Below are 12,929 nucleotides of genomic sequence, written 5' to 3'. Positions count from 1 at the left end.
TTACGCTTTTTCTTTTTTAATACTCCAAAAATCACACAATCTTATATACAAACAAGTGTGTATAATTTGCTTCTATCATGGGTAAAGGATCTTTCTTTGGCAGACTCAAAATTGGCAAAAAGACACGAAATGCCAAACTTCTAGCGCAACCAAACCAAACACAATCCCCTCAATCCCTCGGAAATACTTCTAGTAACTCGTCAGCTTCTTCGTTCCCTCGAACACCAACCGAAGATACGAGCAATGAAGGCCGAGGCATCTTCCGGACACTAGAGGCCGTCTGGTATTTCCGTACATCGCTCATTGCAGATTCTCCTTACAGAAACGAATGGACTCAGTTTGATGCTCAGAGCCAGATTATGCTCACACAAGCAGCATTGACCAGCACCACATGTCTTCTGCCTCTCAACGCAAGTTTGGGATCATGTAATATCTCATTTGCCAAAAAACCCAATCGGGGTCGGTCCATACCGTTGACATCGAGTATCCAGACAAATGATCCAGATTGTGAGACCATTAGGACACTTGAAATTGATGTCGACGTCCGCCAGATAGTATCTCCAGTGTGGTGGTATGAGGACAATGCCTACGACGGTACAAAGGAGATGGCCAGATTTGATTACAAGAACCAGGTCCGGCTAGAAGCACTTTCGGACGACAAGGATAGCTTGATTCTAACCGACGCGGCTTTTCCTCAATCTTTCACCGTCGTACTGGGCTCTTCCAAATCTCGACAAGCCCAAGAGGAGTGGCGTGGATTTATGCATCTCCATCCCGCACCGCCCATTGAATACATCTATGATAATATAATGCCCCCAGAAACCGGAAATATTGAAAGATATTATGATGACAAACGCTCTACTGCCTTTGAACAGTTTCTTGAGTTTGATGTGCCTCTGCAACGTCATTTCTCAGTTTAAAGATCCTCCTTGTCTCTCTTTTGTATTCCATATTTCATTCAATCGAATTTTTGTATTAGCATCATTCATTCCACTTTTCTCTCTCTTTCTTAGCAGCTTATATCTTTCATCATCACATGTACATTCCGCATCTTTTATATATATATATATATATATATATATATATATATATACGTTATTATCAATCAATCAATAAAATTATTGTATTTAACAAACTTGTTGATATCTGTAAAATTACACACAACTTACCAAGGGGTTAAAACATCCTAGAACCCGAAATAGGCGGCTATTTGTATTCCCAACTCTACCAAACAATAGCCGAGTATCAAAATAGATTATAATTTTTTTGGTGGATATCCCATTAAGCACTCTAACTTTGAGTCTTATACACCACTTGAAGTCGCGTGGTGTTGCACAGTGTCAAAAAAGAGTGAAGAATTATAATTACAATTTATTAACCGACTAAAATAATACAAAATAATAAAAAGGAGGAGGTTATTTGGTGTGATAGGAAAACTAAAGAAGAAAGACGCGTATTTATTAATAAGCATATCTATTGTAATAAAATAAGAAAGAAAGAAACAGGGGAGCTTTCTTTTAATTATGATTAATATTGGAGCTTATATAAATAAACATATAGTTTTTGAGTTCAAAATAATTGCAGTCAAATTTGAAAATGTTCATTTACTTTGGCTTACTATTACTACTATCTATTGCAACTATTAGTGAACTGTTAATTTGAAACAAAACATAATAATACTGCTTGAACAAGATTTTGATTATATAAAATTAATATGTCGTATTGTATCCATTACAAGAATATTATTTTCAGTTTCTGAGTATAGGAGATACAAACAGCAGCAAGAGATATATATATATAATCCGTACTAGTTCCGAATATACATTACTCATATATACTATCACCTTGTTTGTAAGCATATCTTGTTTTTTTTTTTAGGATCCCGTTTGTTTGTGAGCTCATATCGAGCCTATTGCTCAGCAACAAAACCAAAGACACTAACAAGCACCGAAATCAGAAATCAGAAATCAGAAATCATATAAGCAAATATACTTGTTAAAGTCAAGTCCCAAACACTTAGCTGTATATATATTCATATTCATATTCATATTCATATTCACAATTAAATAAACAAAAACCACAGCAACAATAATCGCGTTTCTTTATTCAAATATCTTTTGGCAATTACTCCAAGTAGTCTATATTACTGAGCAATATGTTCCTCCGAGATTCACAATATATCTGAGCCATATATCCCATGGCTATTCCTCGTACAACAAACATACTCACAAATTATAAGATTAGGGTATTTGAATAATAAGTTTTATACATGAATAGTATATATATATATACATATATATATTTGGAGAAAATAAATAAATCAATCGATCAGTCAATCAATCTAAGCTGCAGTACCCTCGAAATATTCTTGTGAGACTGCCAAGAGCATTATTCACACAGGTACATACATACACATATACATACATACATACATATATATATATATATATATATGTAGCCCTGTGACCCACCTATATCAACATAAAGAAAAGAAACGAAAAGAAAAACTGTAATTGGATTTTAAACATTATGATTTTATTTATTTATTTTATTCCAGGTAATTTACACAGAGCACAAGCCTAAATTTAAAGAAGTATGTCTATTATGACCCAATGTTTTTATACAAAATAGTAATAGCAGTAGCGCTGAGCCTTTTCTTAAAAGTCAAAGATGATACCAACAGACCAAGAAGATTCCATTTTGTCTTTTTTGTTTTTGTTTTGTTGCCGAGGATTTTTTCTTTTTCTACTCTTCTTGTTCAACTAGACGATAATTCCCCACCAGCTTCACTGTGAAGTAAAACATATTCTCTAGTAGAATTACCAAACTTGAGGACATCCTTAAGGCGAAGTTCTACATATCGTGTGCTTGGAATACGGGTCCCGTTAAGGAAAGTTCCGTTGGTAGACTCAAGATCAATAACAAATGGCCTAATAATAACAAATAATAATAACACGCCAAAGTTCAGTGTTAATCATTTTGCCCCAGCCCCAGTTCTAGTTCTAGTTCTAGTTCTAGTTCTAGTTCTAGTTCTAGTCGATCTCTATTTTTACTTACTTTACAACATGACGAACGTTATTACTTTTAGGATCTGATTCGGCCACACGTCTAAACTGGAGAACAGCATGCTGCTTGGAACATGAAGGATGATCTACGGGAATATCTACTACCTTAAAATCAAGCCAAAGTCTATTATTTTAGTACTTGTAAAATAAAACTATATATATATATATTCTTGCTGTCACATACCACACGGTCACGTCCTATCAAAAATGCACTTTGACGATGTATATGAAGTAATTCTATTTTTTGTAAAAAAAAGTTTGTTAAACGTTTTGTGTTAACAGCAATACGAATCAATTACTATTTGTACTAGTAGCTAGTACTGGTATTAATAGATCAAAGCTGAATTACATGTACAAAGTGTATATGTGTTCTGAGCCAAAAAATAATAATAATCTATAGTTACCAATCTGCTCGTCTCCCTTAAATACATAAAAGCGCCACTGCTGTTTAGGTTTTGCTGCTTCAGGAGGTTCATTGTACTTTAATTCGACACCTTTCAAGGTATTGGTTTCGGATGCAAGTTTTCCAGACAATCCAAAATTTGGTTCCTGTTTCTCTTGCACAGGTTCTTCTTTCTCTTCTCTGGATTCATTATCTCCGGATCGTCCCCACTCGTATTTTCTTCCTCGACCTCCTCCTCCTCTCTCTGGTCTGCGATCCTGTCGATCATTAGAGTTACGCCGCTGATGTGATGAACGACGGACTGGAGAACGAGAACGAGAACGAGATGTTTGCCGAGATTCTCGAAGACGAGGTGGCGATCTAGAATTTCTGTACCGAGGTGATCTAGAGCGCGATCGATGTTGACTACGGATTTTTTGGTGTGGTGATGACATGTAAAATAAACTTTTTTTAAAAAAAAAAAAGAAAAGAAAAATAAGCAAGTCAGTTAGATAAAGAGAGAAAGAGGAGAAAAGGGATCTTTAAAAACACGTCATGAATCCAAACTCAGAAGTTAAGTACACCCAAGAAAAGGTCGCGTTTGTTTGCAAAGCATTAAATCTCTTTCTTTCTATCTACCCTTCTTTTTGTTTTTTGGTTTGTGTAAAATCTAATGTCCAAACAACGTGGAAACATTGTGTTCGAAACCTCAATGGGCGTAGTTCAGATCGAACTCTATTGGGATCATGCACCAAAGTAAATTGCATAAGAAAAAAAAAAAAGCTTAAATTGTGATGATCTGTTAATGACACAACGTAATCCATAAATAGGACATGTACCAATTTTTACGAACTTGTATGTAGAATTGGCTTTAATTAGATTAAATTAACAATCCAGCTGATTTTCTTTTTTTTCTCTTTCTTCATCTCATTCAGGCTAAGCGTGGCTACTACGATGGAATTAGTGTAAGGATTACCATTGAAGCCGATGAACTGAACACTAATCGAATCATCTCGGAATATATATACACACATGAATACACACAAACGTACATATACATAGTTCCATCGTATTATTGCCGTAAGTTCATGTCAGCACGCTCAAAGTGAAAATCTTGATTCATTGTAATCACCCAATGGCTTACATAAACTGACAGGACTTCATGATTCAAGGCAAGACTCGATCTTTGAGACCAAGGGAAAGATAATGGAATGGGGTTCACCAACATGTTTGTGTTTGTGGTTTTAGGTGGTGATCCTACAGGAACAGGTCGCGGAGGAGCCTCGATTTATGGGTAAGAAAACACTTTTTTTTGGAGGAGTTTGAGGGAAAGAAACGAAAATGAGGTTTTGATATATATATACATGATGATATTTAGAAACAAGTTTGAGGATGAAATTCACCCTGATCTTAAGCATACTGGTGCTGGTATCCTAAGCATGGCCAACTCTGGCCCCAACACTAATGGATCCCAGGTAAGTTTAAAGATTAAAGAGAGAATAGGATTTTAATGCCGGATTGTGTTAGTTCTTCATTACACTTGCCCCTACACCGTGGTTGGATGGTAAGGTTTTTTTACATGCGAATGTTTTGATGAGAGTGAGAGAGGGAGTGAACATGTGTTTTTATTATCATTAGGAAAACACACGATTTTTGGTCGTATAAGCGATGGAATGAACATTGTCAAGAGAATGGGTCTAGTCCCTGTGGATTCCAATGACAGGTACAAAATGAGACTGAGTGGATGTGTGTATGTGAGCGCGCATACTGACAGATGTTTGATCAATAGGCCCAAGGATTCTGTCCGTATTGTTCATGCCCGTGTCGATTAAGATCAATTGGTATATAATCAATGCTGTTGTTTGGTTACTTTCATTTTCAAGAACGAGATTTTCTTTATGTATTCATATAAACTGTGGCATGGTTACGAATACATTATACTACGTTATAAAGCCGTATCTTATATATATATATATATACTCTAAAGCAATTACATGTATCCAGTTCTAATACTCGATTGATTGATTGGTTAGCGAGGGTTTATTACCATTATTCATCATTTTTGATGTAAATTTGTCTAGAGTGTGGACACAACAACAACAAGAATTATAATAATAGTACAACTATATTACTCTAGTTTGCTTATATAGCTTCAAAAATAAAGCTTTCATTTATTGATGTATTGTATTCGACTATTACTTTAAAGAAAATTATTCGACTAACCTCCTATCTAGTGTAAGTTTCTCGGAAAGCATTGACATCGTGCTGTAAAGAGCATGCGTATGGACTAGAATTCTCGATGCTGTATTGGATCAGTCAGTAATGTCAAAATTTTGTAGTCAAGTAAGCCTAAAATTATATATACTCTTATGGTAATTATACCATTAAAACGCTGTATGGAAATCAATGAGACAATAAAGATAGAAACTTACTTATTATTGACCGACTACTTTTAAAAAAAACTTTGGAAGTATATTTAAAAATCCCAAGAGAATATGTAGTGGTTACATTAAAATGAAATTTTATGCTACTTTCATTATAGTATTCTCTTTCTTTTTCCTTTCTTTTTCTTTAATGAAGAATATACGAGGATTTAGCGCTATGACAATAATTGAATATAAAACAGTATCTGTAGAACTATAGGTAAACATACACATATTACTTATAACAAAAGATTTGAATATATAGATATAGATAGAAAGATATAGAAAGTAATTATGTTCTTTGTACATATATCATTTTTCTTTGGTTTTAGTTTTACTGTGAATAAAGCAATAAGATGATAATAATAATAATAATCGGGTAGTAGGATTGTATTGTTCTCTTTGGTTTTTAAGAGTTACTGCTGCTAGATATTATTTTGTGGCTACTGGTGCAAATCCAATTCGATTCTTTCCGAAATCGAAAGAGGTAACAAATTTGCGTAAAAAGAGATTTCCGATGATATGGTTCTTTGAGGGTAAGATGAGAAGAATGCACTGGTCGTTTAACTTGCTGATCATGTCAGAGATGGGCACGCTAATGAATACCGACGCTTTGCTGTCAGGGTTTTGAGGATCGTATTCGGCAGGGAAATAGACACTAAAGCCATCAGTGGAAGTCAGGTAGGCACAGTCTACGATGTAGCGGCCGTCAGTGAGAGTAGCCTTTGGATCGACGTGTGTGGCCAGAACTTCAGCCTGGGTCTCAGGGAGGTATATGAAGTTGGAGCCGGTGTCAATGGTAAATGATTGAGTGCTGCTGAACGAAACCTTTACTTGGTTGGTGGAGTTTTGGAAAGTGAATCCCTGAACACCGACAGTCCAGCGAGTGTAAATAGAGCCAGTGACACCCTCTCCACTGTATGGTACCACATCAGTGTAGACCATCTTTCCGGATGTCTTTGAAAGATCGACGCCGCCAAATACTACTTCTCCTGTCCAGTTGGTATTGTCAGAGTCTCCAATATAGACCGAAAAGACAGGTTCAGGGATAAGTTTGTCGTACCACAGAGACATAGGGAAAGGATAAAAGGTCTTTCTGAAATCCTGGTACATGATGCTTCCGGCAGGATATCCAGCACCGAATAAACCGTCCATGATGAATCCGTCTGTTGCGTTTTGGGTTGCAATGGGACCTTCGTTCGAGTCAACATAGGCAACCAGCTGCTTGGATACAGTGAGGTCTCCAACGCTGACCTGGTCAACAAAGTACTGGCCGAGCGCACTTCCTCTTCCGTAAGTGATATTTAGTGGGAAGCTAGTGGGGTTATAGGTTGATGATTCGGCAGGGTTGTAACCATTTGATGTCTGGCAGCCCTGGGTTGCTGTACAGTTGTGAGATGGGATCCAGGTGTCTGAGCTGCCGGTGTCGAAGAGTAAAAGATATTTCTTTGGAGGGGATCCAACTTCGATGTCGATACCCAATTCACAAATATCAAGATCGTTCAGGAGAGGTGCGTTGTGAGATGTGAAGGTTGCCGTGGAGTTCACGAGCGAGTCGAGAGCGCTGTTGAGATCGCTTTGTCTTTTTGTGAAAGAGCGGCTACCTTGAGAACTGTTCCTGAGTCGACGGAGAGGATACCGTACGATTAAAGGTTGTGGTTGTATTGGCACACCACTGACACCAAGGGCGAGCCATGATGCAGCAAGACCAAGAGCAAAGGTAAGAGAACGCATAACCGGAAAAGTTGAAAAGTAAAGGAAAGGAAAGTGAAGGAAATGAAATACAAAAGAAAAGAAGAAGGAGGGGATGAAAGAGTGGGAAGGGGGAGTTAACCGATCAGAGTATCCTGTAGGTCGTAAATAGAACAGCGAGTGCTGCAATATCTGTGTGTGTGACTCTTTCTACTTTTATATTGGCTGGCTAGCAGTAATCAGTTTCATTAATGTATATTATATAAATAAATATAGATATTAAATATAGGTATATAATTAGATAGTCGCTGCCCTTTTATTAACAAGGCATTTGAAGGAGAAGTATAACACTAACAATAAACGTACAAATCAATGGTCAATTGAAGTATTTTTATTGCTGTTATGTTTTTCTTTCTTTCTTTATGTATATTCTTATAGAGTATAGGCTTGTGGAAGTTGAACGGAGGGCTTGGAGGGGGGAAGATTTTACAAAGGCCTTTAATTCTCAGATATTATATATATATATATAGTAGGTATATTCTATTAATAAGTTGATTTTTTGCAAATTGGTTTAGACAATACAAAATCACTTTCATACACACATCAAAGAAAGTAGGTTCATCTAAAGGGACCAATTAACTCAACAGTACATAAAGATTAGTACTAAAATATTCCACAATTCCATTTGCTCTATCCCAATTTACCTATTTTCCTTCTCCCCTTGGTCTTGGCAATACTACTTGCGTCTCATATATTCATTCATTCATTCATTTTTTAGCTATTTATTTTTATAGTATATAGCAGCAATTCACAAGCTAACAACATAGTATGATAATAAATCCTTTTTCTTTCTCTCAATTAATCTTGTAATAATAACAAACACGAGTCTTTAAACTATGAAAATCACAACACACATGCACAGAGTTCTAATTTTTTGTAGTAGTTTTTCTCTTTCTTCCTGTTGCTTTATGTACATATTAAAGTGAACGATCTACAGATCTGCGAAGAATCTTATTGCCATTGGCATCGGTCTGCTCCACTTGAATAGCAGGTGATTTTCCGGTGCTTGAGGTCACGGATCCAACATTCTCGGTATAATGCTTTAGTTTGTTATTGGTATAATCTTTTGCAAAGGTGAATCCTCCAAATGCACCTGATGTAATGTTAGTTAATAAGCTTGGTAATTTGAATGAGACTCACAAAGAGCAAGTGTTGTCCTTAATGTGTGTGTATATATAAAACAAAGTTAGAAAAAAAAACTTGACCATTAAACTGAAAACAACAACAGCTGTTTTTTTCAAAGTGATTACCATCCGAGTAAGACTGCCTTTGGGGTGTTCTTCATGCTGTTAAATGGATCTAGTAACCCTGGGAAGTTTAAAAATAAAAATAAAAATGAAAGAAGAAATGTATACTTGACCGACAGTCACTACAAGAAATATCCTTGATGATAAGATTCATTGGACTGCTGTGTAGAAAAAGACTCATATTTATACACTTTTTTTTGTTTTTTTTTGTTTTTGTTTTTATGAGTTAATATTTGAGGAAGGGGAAGGTTGGCGGGAAAATGCGACACAAATTATTGTAGATGGACAGATATAAATGCTGTGATAAAAACTACCTTTGCAATATCAAACAATAGGTCATTCAGGCAAGAAAATATTCTGGAGTCTCTTATTGGAGGTGGGTAACAAATCCAGCACCCACTATATATATATAGCTATTATTATTATTATTGTTGTTGTTGTAGTACTGTTGCTGTGAGGGTATTTTAATCTAGGAGGATCCAGGCATCTAATCCAATACAGGGATCCTTTGCACTTTCACCATGTACTAAAATGGCGATATCGATATCTTCTTGGTCTTTGACTATGACAAAGTTGCCATTGACATCTAGGTACTTGATCCCATAAATATTCTTCATGTCCAGCTTGGCTCTCAGTCGCTTAAGGAATCCTGTCCAGGTCTCTATTGCAAATAGAGCTACCATGCGCTGTTCAGTTGTACTGGTCATTGTATTTTCGTAATAGAGTCTTAGATAGTATTTGGTGTCATTTTTATAAGGTGGTGGAATATTTGCAGTCTAGAGAGTGTATATAAACAAACACGCATATATCCACATAGATACATATATACATACTCATACATATATCATTCTTTTATAATTCTACTTGAATCTATTCAATTTACCATGAGGCCATTGCTTTCTACAATACGGTCAGACATGGTAACAAAGGGAGAACGATAGAATCAAAAAAGAAAAGGAAAAGAAAGAGGAAACAAAAAAAAATAGATTCTATTTTATATGCGTACAAATAACCATAGTTACCTATTCACATGACATATCCTTTATATTAAAGAAAGAAAAAAAGGAATTAAACAGTACCGGGTGTATCGCTCAGTAAGTCAAGTAAATGCTGAGCACGGAATATATATAAATATATAAAGAAGCTTGTAACACAAATTACACTAACTTTTTGTCACATTCAGCCAGCCAGTCAGCCAGTCAGCCAGCCAGTCAGTCAGTCAGTCAGATCTTTCGTTTATTTCAATCATTTATTCTCTTATTGTATGACACCATAAATCAATCACCATGGTTATCAATATTTCTTATTTTATTAATTTTTTCAAAAATAAAAAGCAAAATTACAGAATAACTGATAAAACTTCATAATTACAGAATACGCTATAGAAAGAAAAATAGGCGATTTTAGTGAATTGTTGCGTTTTCCGGGGTTTAAGGTGTCTTGTAGTTGAATTTTAATTAAGCACCAATTTCTCTCTCTCTCTTGTATAGTCTACTTTTTTTTTGTAGTCAAAGCAAAACATCTTTTTCTTAGCCTTTTCAACCCATTGCAAAACTAAATACCAAGCTATTCAAATCTAATGGCTTACCAGCGGTAGCTTGGGTGGGTCCTAAGCGGTAACCAGGACAAAATCTTTTTATCTTCGTTGAATTCTAGTCAGACTTTGTCTCAAACGACGACCCTCCTAGAGATCTTCTTCTGCTTGTCTTCTGGCACTTACAATTTTAATGGTGCCGGTAAATCTATTAGGGTGGGGCTATATTAGCGAGAGTTTTCGACCTGCTTAAAGGTTCGAAGGGAAATCTGGGAGCACGAAAAATAGTGCTTGGAAGTACTAAATGTATCAAACAAACAAAGATCAAATTCATGCTTACAAAGTAGATATCTAAATACTACACCACTGGTTGTTTCATGACTATGTTTGTGAGATACAGACCAGTCTTTTACCATTAATGCAGAAGGTTAACCAAATTCAGAACTGATATTGCTTTCTAGACATTATTTAGCTTTGGATTGGTTAATATAGAAGGAAAGGCGAAACTTGCGAAATAAATCTTTGGTTGGTTTGAATTTTGGTATTTTCGTAAAATAAGCAGAGGATAGAGATAATTACAGTAATATAGGCATAGTCGTGACAATAAATAAGCTCACAATTTTATCTTGTCATTTCTGTTATATAGAAGGCAGTGCTATGCTCAAACAGTAACAAAGAGACATCAGTAAAAATATTTTGCGTAATATATATGTCAAGATCGAATAATGGATTGCGTGATAACTTGGTAAGAAATATGTATCTCATAAGTGCGAAGGTGTTGGTGACAATTGTGTGGACTTTAGCGACAAGGACTTGTAGAGGTCCAAGAAACTCAGGACTCCACCCCGTTGCCTTTATTGATGCCTTGACAGTAATGGCTCGGAATGGGGTAGCTTCGTTCATTGTCTTCTAATCCACAGTGGACTAGAGATATGAGGTTTGGGCAGTACTTTTGAAAGTGCCAATTTGTAGTGATATACTAAGATATCGGGTAAGTATATATGCTGCAGGTCAGTCAATAGATTACTTACAAGAGTAAAGAACAAAGGTATGTAGAGTTTAAAATTCTTGCCTGTCAATCGTGCCGTCTTTTATAGACTTTTATGTATGTGACTTTGACACATGAGAATATAGTATATAATTGACCGGATAAATATAATGATTGATTGATATAAAGGAGAGCTGCCTAAAGATATTAATCATTTCATTATTATCCTGCAAATATATCAAAATAAAATTTAGTTCCTTGTATCTGTATTGGCGTCTTATATTCGTTGTTCTGAATTTTATGTGCCTATCACTAAAAACTTACTGAGAATATGTGTGGGCGTGTATAATTTATCTTGAAGAATAGTGCGTAAGCATTGTATTGCTTGCAAACCTTCTCAAAGCCTTTTATCATAGGAATTGAATAATAATATTAATATGATTGATTTGAAGAACTTGTAACTTTGATACTTCTTGCAGTTAGGCTTAGGGTGATATTCAATTATCATTATCTTGGTTTTTAATCCAAAAAGCCATTTTACGTGAATATTGTATGCTAGACTGCTTACAAGCTGCAAAGTTGGATAAAGAGACAAACATGCCCTACACAATTATGTATATTTAATCTAAACTTAAAGAAGCCTTTGCCATCAGAAAGTAATGACTGTGATTAATTTTTAATGCATTGTTGCTTTTTTATTTCTTTTTTTTTCACAAGGTCTAAATTATTAAAGGTCTTTAAAAGAAACATACTTAATAGCTATCAAGGCTAGTACTGATAAAATATAAATCCGTGAAACTGACAAAAGAAAGCAATCTAAGAAGAATAGACAGAAAAACATCTACATCATGTACAGTTTGGTTGTCAAGATTGCTCGCATGCTCATTAGAGATTTTGGTAGATTGAGAGAATTGGAGGGAATCTGTCCTTTGGTTTTTCAAAAGTAGGAATCAGACATGACAATGTTAACACAAAGCAGGTTTATACTCTTTGATAAAAAGAATCAATTAAGCAATATACATACCTACATCAATATTATAGTATTTAGGGAATAGCCGTTTTCTTTAGATAAAAAACTTAAAAAGTATCATATAAAAGTATATATATGTATAATATTTAGTAAATTTATAGATTGAACTGCTACTAAATATCATAAAAATAGTACTTCTTCTTCGCATACTTCTTTATGTTTAACTTGCATTATTTGATCAATAAAAACTATAAAATTCCCAATATAAAACCGTGTATTTGTTGAACCAATTATAAGAATAGAGATACCTAAAAAAAATTGGTATAAATTTGCCATATTTAGGATATTTGATTGGATTAGACGCAAAAATAATCTGAAATTTCATTAATCGTATTTGACAAAAAACAAAACTAATAGGCCAAAACAGACATGCTATTGGCTATAAATATTACGAGTTCGAAGGTATAAATCCTGCCATTTCCAACAGCGATAGTTAAAAGACACACAGAAAAAACTCAACAATAAAAATACTATACATTTCACAAAAATTCAAAGCATACACAAAAGG

General features: G+C 35.0%; 7 protein-coding genes across 7 annotated transcripts; 2 read left to right on the top strand and 5 right to left on the bottom strand.

Annotated features, from left to right (window-relative positions):
- Positions 1-77: 77 nt before the first annotated feature.
- Positions 78-920, top strand: PHYBLDRAFT_148140 (hypothetical protein; the record flags this gene model as incomplete). The annotated part of the gene is made up of 1 exon (XM_018432018.1): positions 78-920. One exon carries the CDS (start codon positions 78-80, stop codon positions 918-920), a length of 843 nt encoding a protein of 280 aa, XP_018288956.1.
- A 1,865-nt stretch (positions 921-2,785) lies between these two features.
- PHYBLDRAFT_92558 (hypothetical protein) lies at positions 2,786-3,596 on the bottom strand (the record flags this gene model as incomplete). Its single annotated transcript, XM_018443791.1, has 4 exons — positions 2,786-2,930; positions 3,058-3,166; positions 3,246-3,302; positions 3,470-3,596. Coding segments are annotated over 4 exons (438 nt in total), but the record flags the coding sequence as incomplete, so codon positions are not given.
- Positions 3,597-4,120: 524 nt separating this feature from the next.
- Positions 4,121-5,279, top strand: PHYBLDRAFT_57128 (hypothetical protein; the record flags this gene model as incomplete). Its single annotated transcript, XM_018440229.1, has 9 exons — positions 4,121-4,203; positions 4,278-4,302; positions 4,383-4,412; positions 4,510-4,531; positions 4,696-4,741; positions 4,826-4,922; positions 4,975-5,011; positions 5,086-5,170; positions 5,237-5,279. The coding sequence occupies 9 exons, from the start codon at positions 4,121-4,123 to the stop codon at positions 5,277-5,279; spliced, it is 468 nt and encodes a 155-aa protein (XP_018288954.1).
- Positions 5,280-6,005: 726 nt separating this feature from the next.
- PHYBLDRAFT_187884 (hypothetical protein) lies at positions 6,006-7,655 on the bottom strand. Its single transcript, XM_018439433.1, has one exon. It carries the CDS (start codon positions 7,602-7,604, stop codon positions 6,303-6,305), a length of 1,302 nt encoding a protein of 433 aa, XP_018288953.1. The 5' UTR covers positions 7,605-7,655; the 3' UTR covers positions 6,006-6,302.
- Positions 7,656-8,539: 884 nt separating this feature from the next.
- PHYBLDRAFT_148136 (hypothetical protein) lies at positions 8,540-8,907 on the bottom strand (the record flags this gene model as incomplete). Its single annotated transcript, XM_018432017.1, has 3 exons — positions 8,540-8,715; positions 8,763-8,779; positions 8,873-8,907. 3 exons carry the CDS (start codon positions 8,905-8,907, stop codon positions 8,540-8,542), a joined length of 228 nt encoding a protein of 75 aa, XP_018288952.1.
- A 426-nt stretch (positions 8,908-9,333) lies between these two features.
- Positions 9,334-9,788, bottom strand: PHYBLDRAFT_170991 (hypothetical protein; the record flags this gene model as incomplete). The annotated part of the gene is made up of 2 exons (XM_018436463.1): positions 9,334-9,645; positions 9,753-9,788. The coding sequence occupies 2 exons, from the start codon at positions 9,786-9,788 to the stop codon at positions 9,334-9,336; spliced, it is 348 nt and encodes a 115-aa protein (XP_018288951.1).
- Positions 9,789-10,630: 842 nt separating this feature from the next.
- Positions 10,631-11,306, bottom strand: PHYBLDRAFT_170990 (hypothetical protein; the record flags this gene model as incomplete). Its single annotated transcript, XM_018436462.1, has 2 exons — positions 10,631-10,784; positions 11,146-11,306. The coding sequence occupies 2 exons, from the start codon at positions 11,304-11,306 to the stop codon at positions 10,631-10,633; spliced, it is 315 nt and encodes a 104-aa protein (XP_018288950.1).
- Between the last annotated feature and the right edge of the window lie 1,623 nt (positions 11,307-12,929).

The sequence above is a fragment of the Phycomyces blakesleeanus genome, assembly GCF_001638985.1.
Source record: "Phycomyces blakesleeanus NRRL 1555(-) unplaced genomic scaffold PHYBLscaffold_17, whole genome shotgun sequence".
NCBI lineage: Eukaryota > Fungi > Mucoromycota > Mucoromycetes > Mucorales > Phycomycetaceae > Phycomyces > Phycomyces blakesleeanus.
Note: the sequence above shows the minus strand (reverse complement) of the source record. Positions and strands in the feature narration are given on the sequence as shown.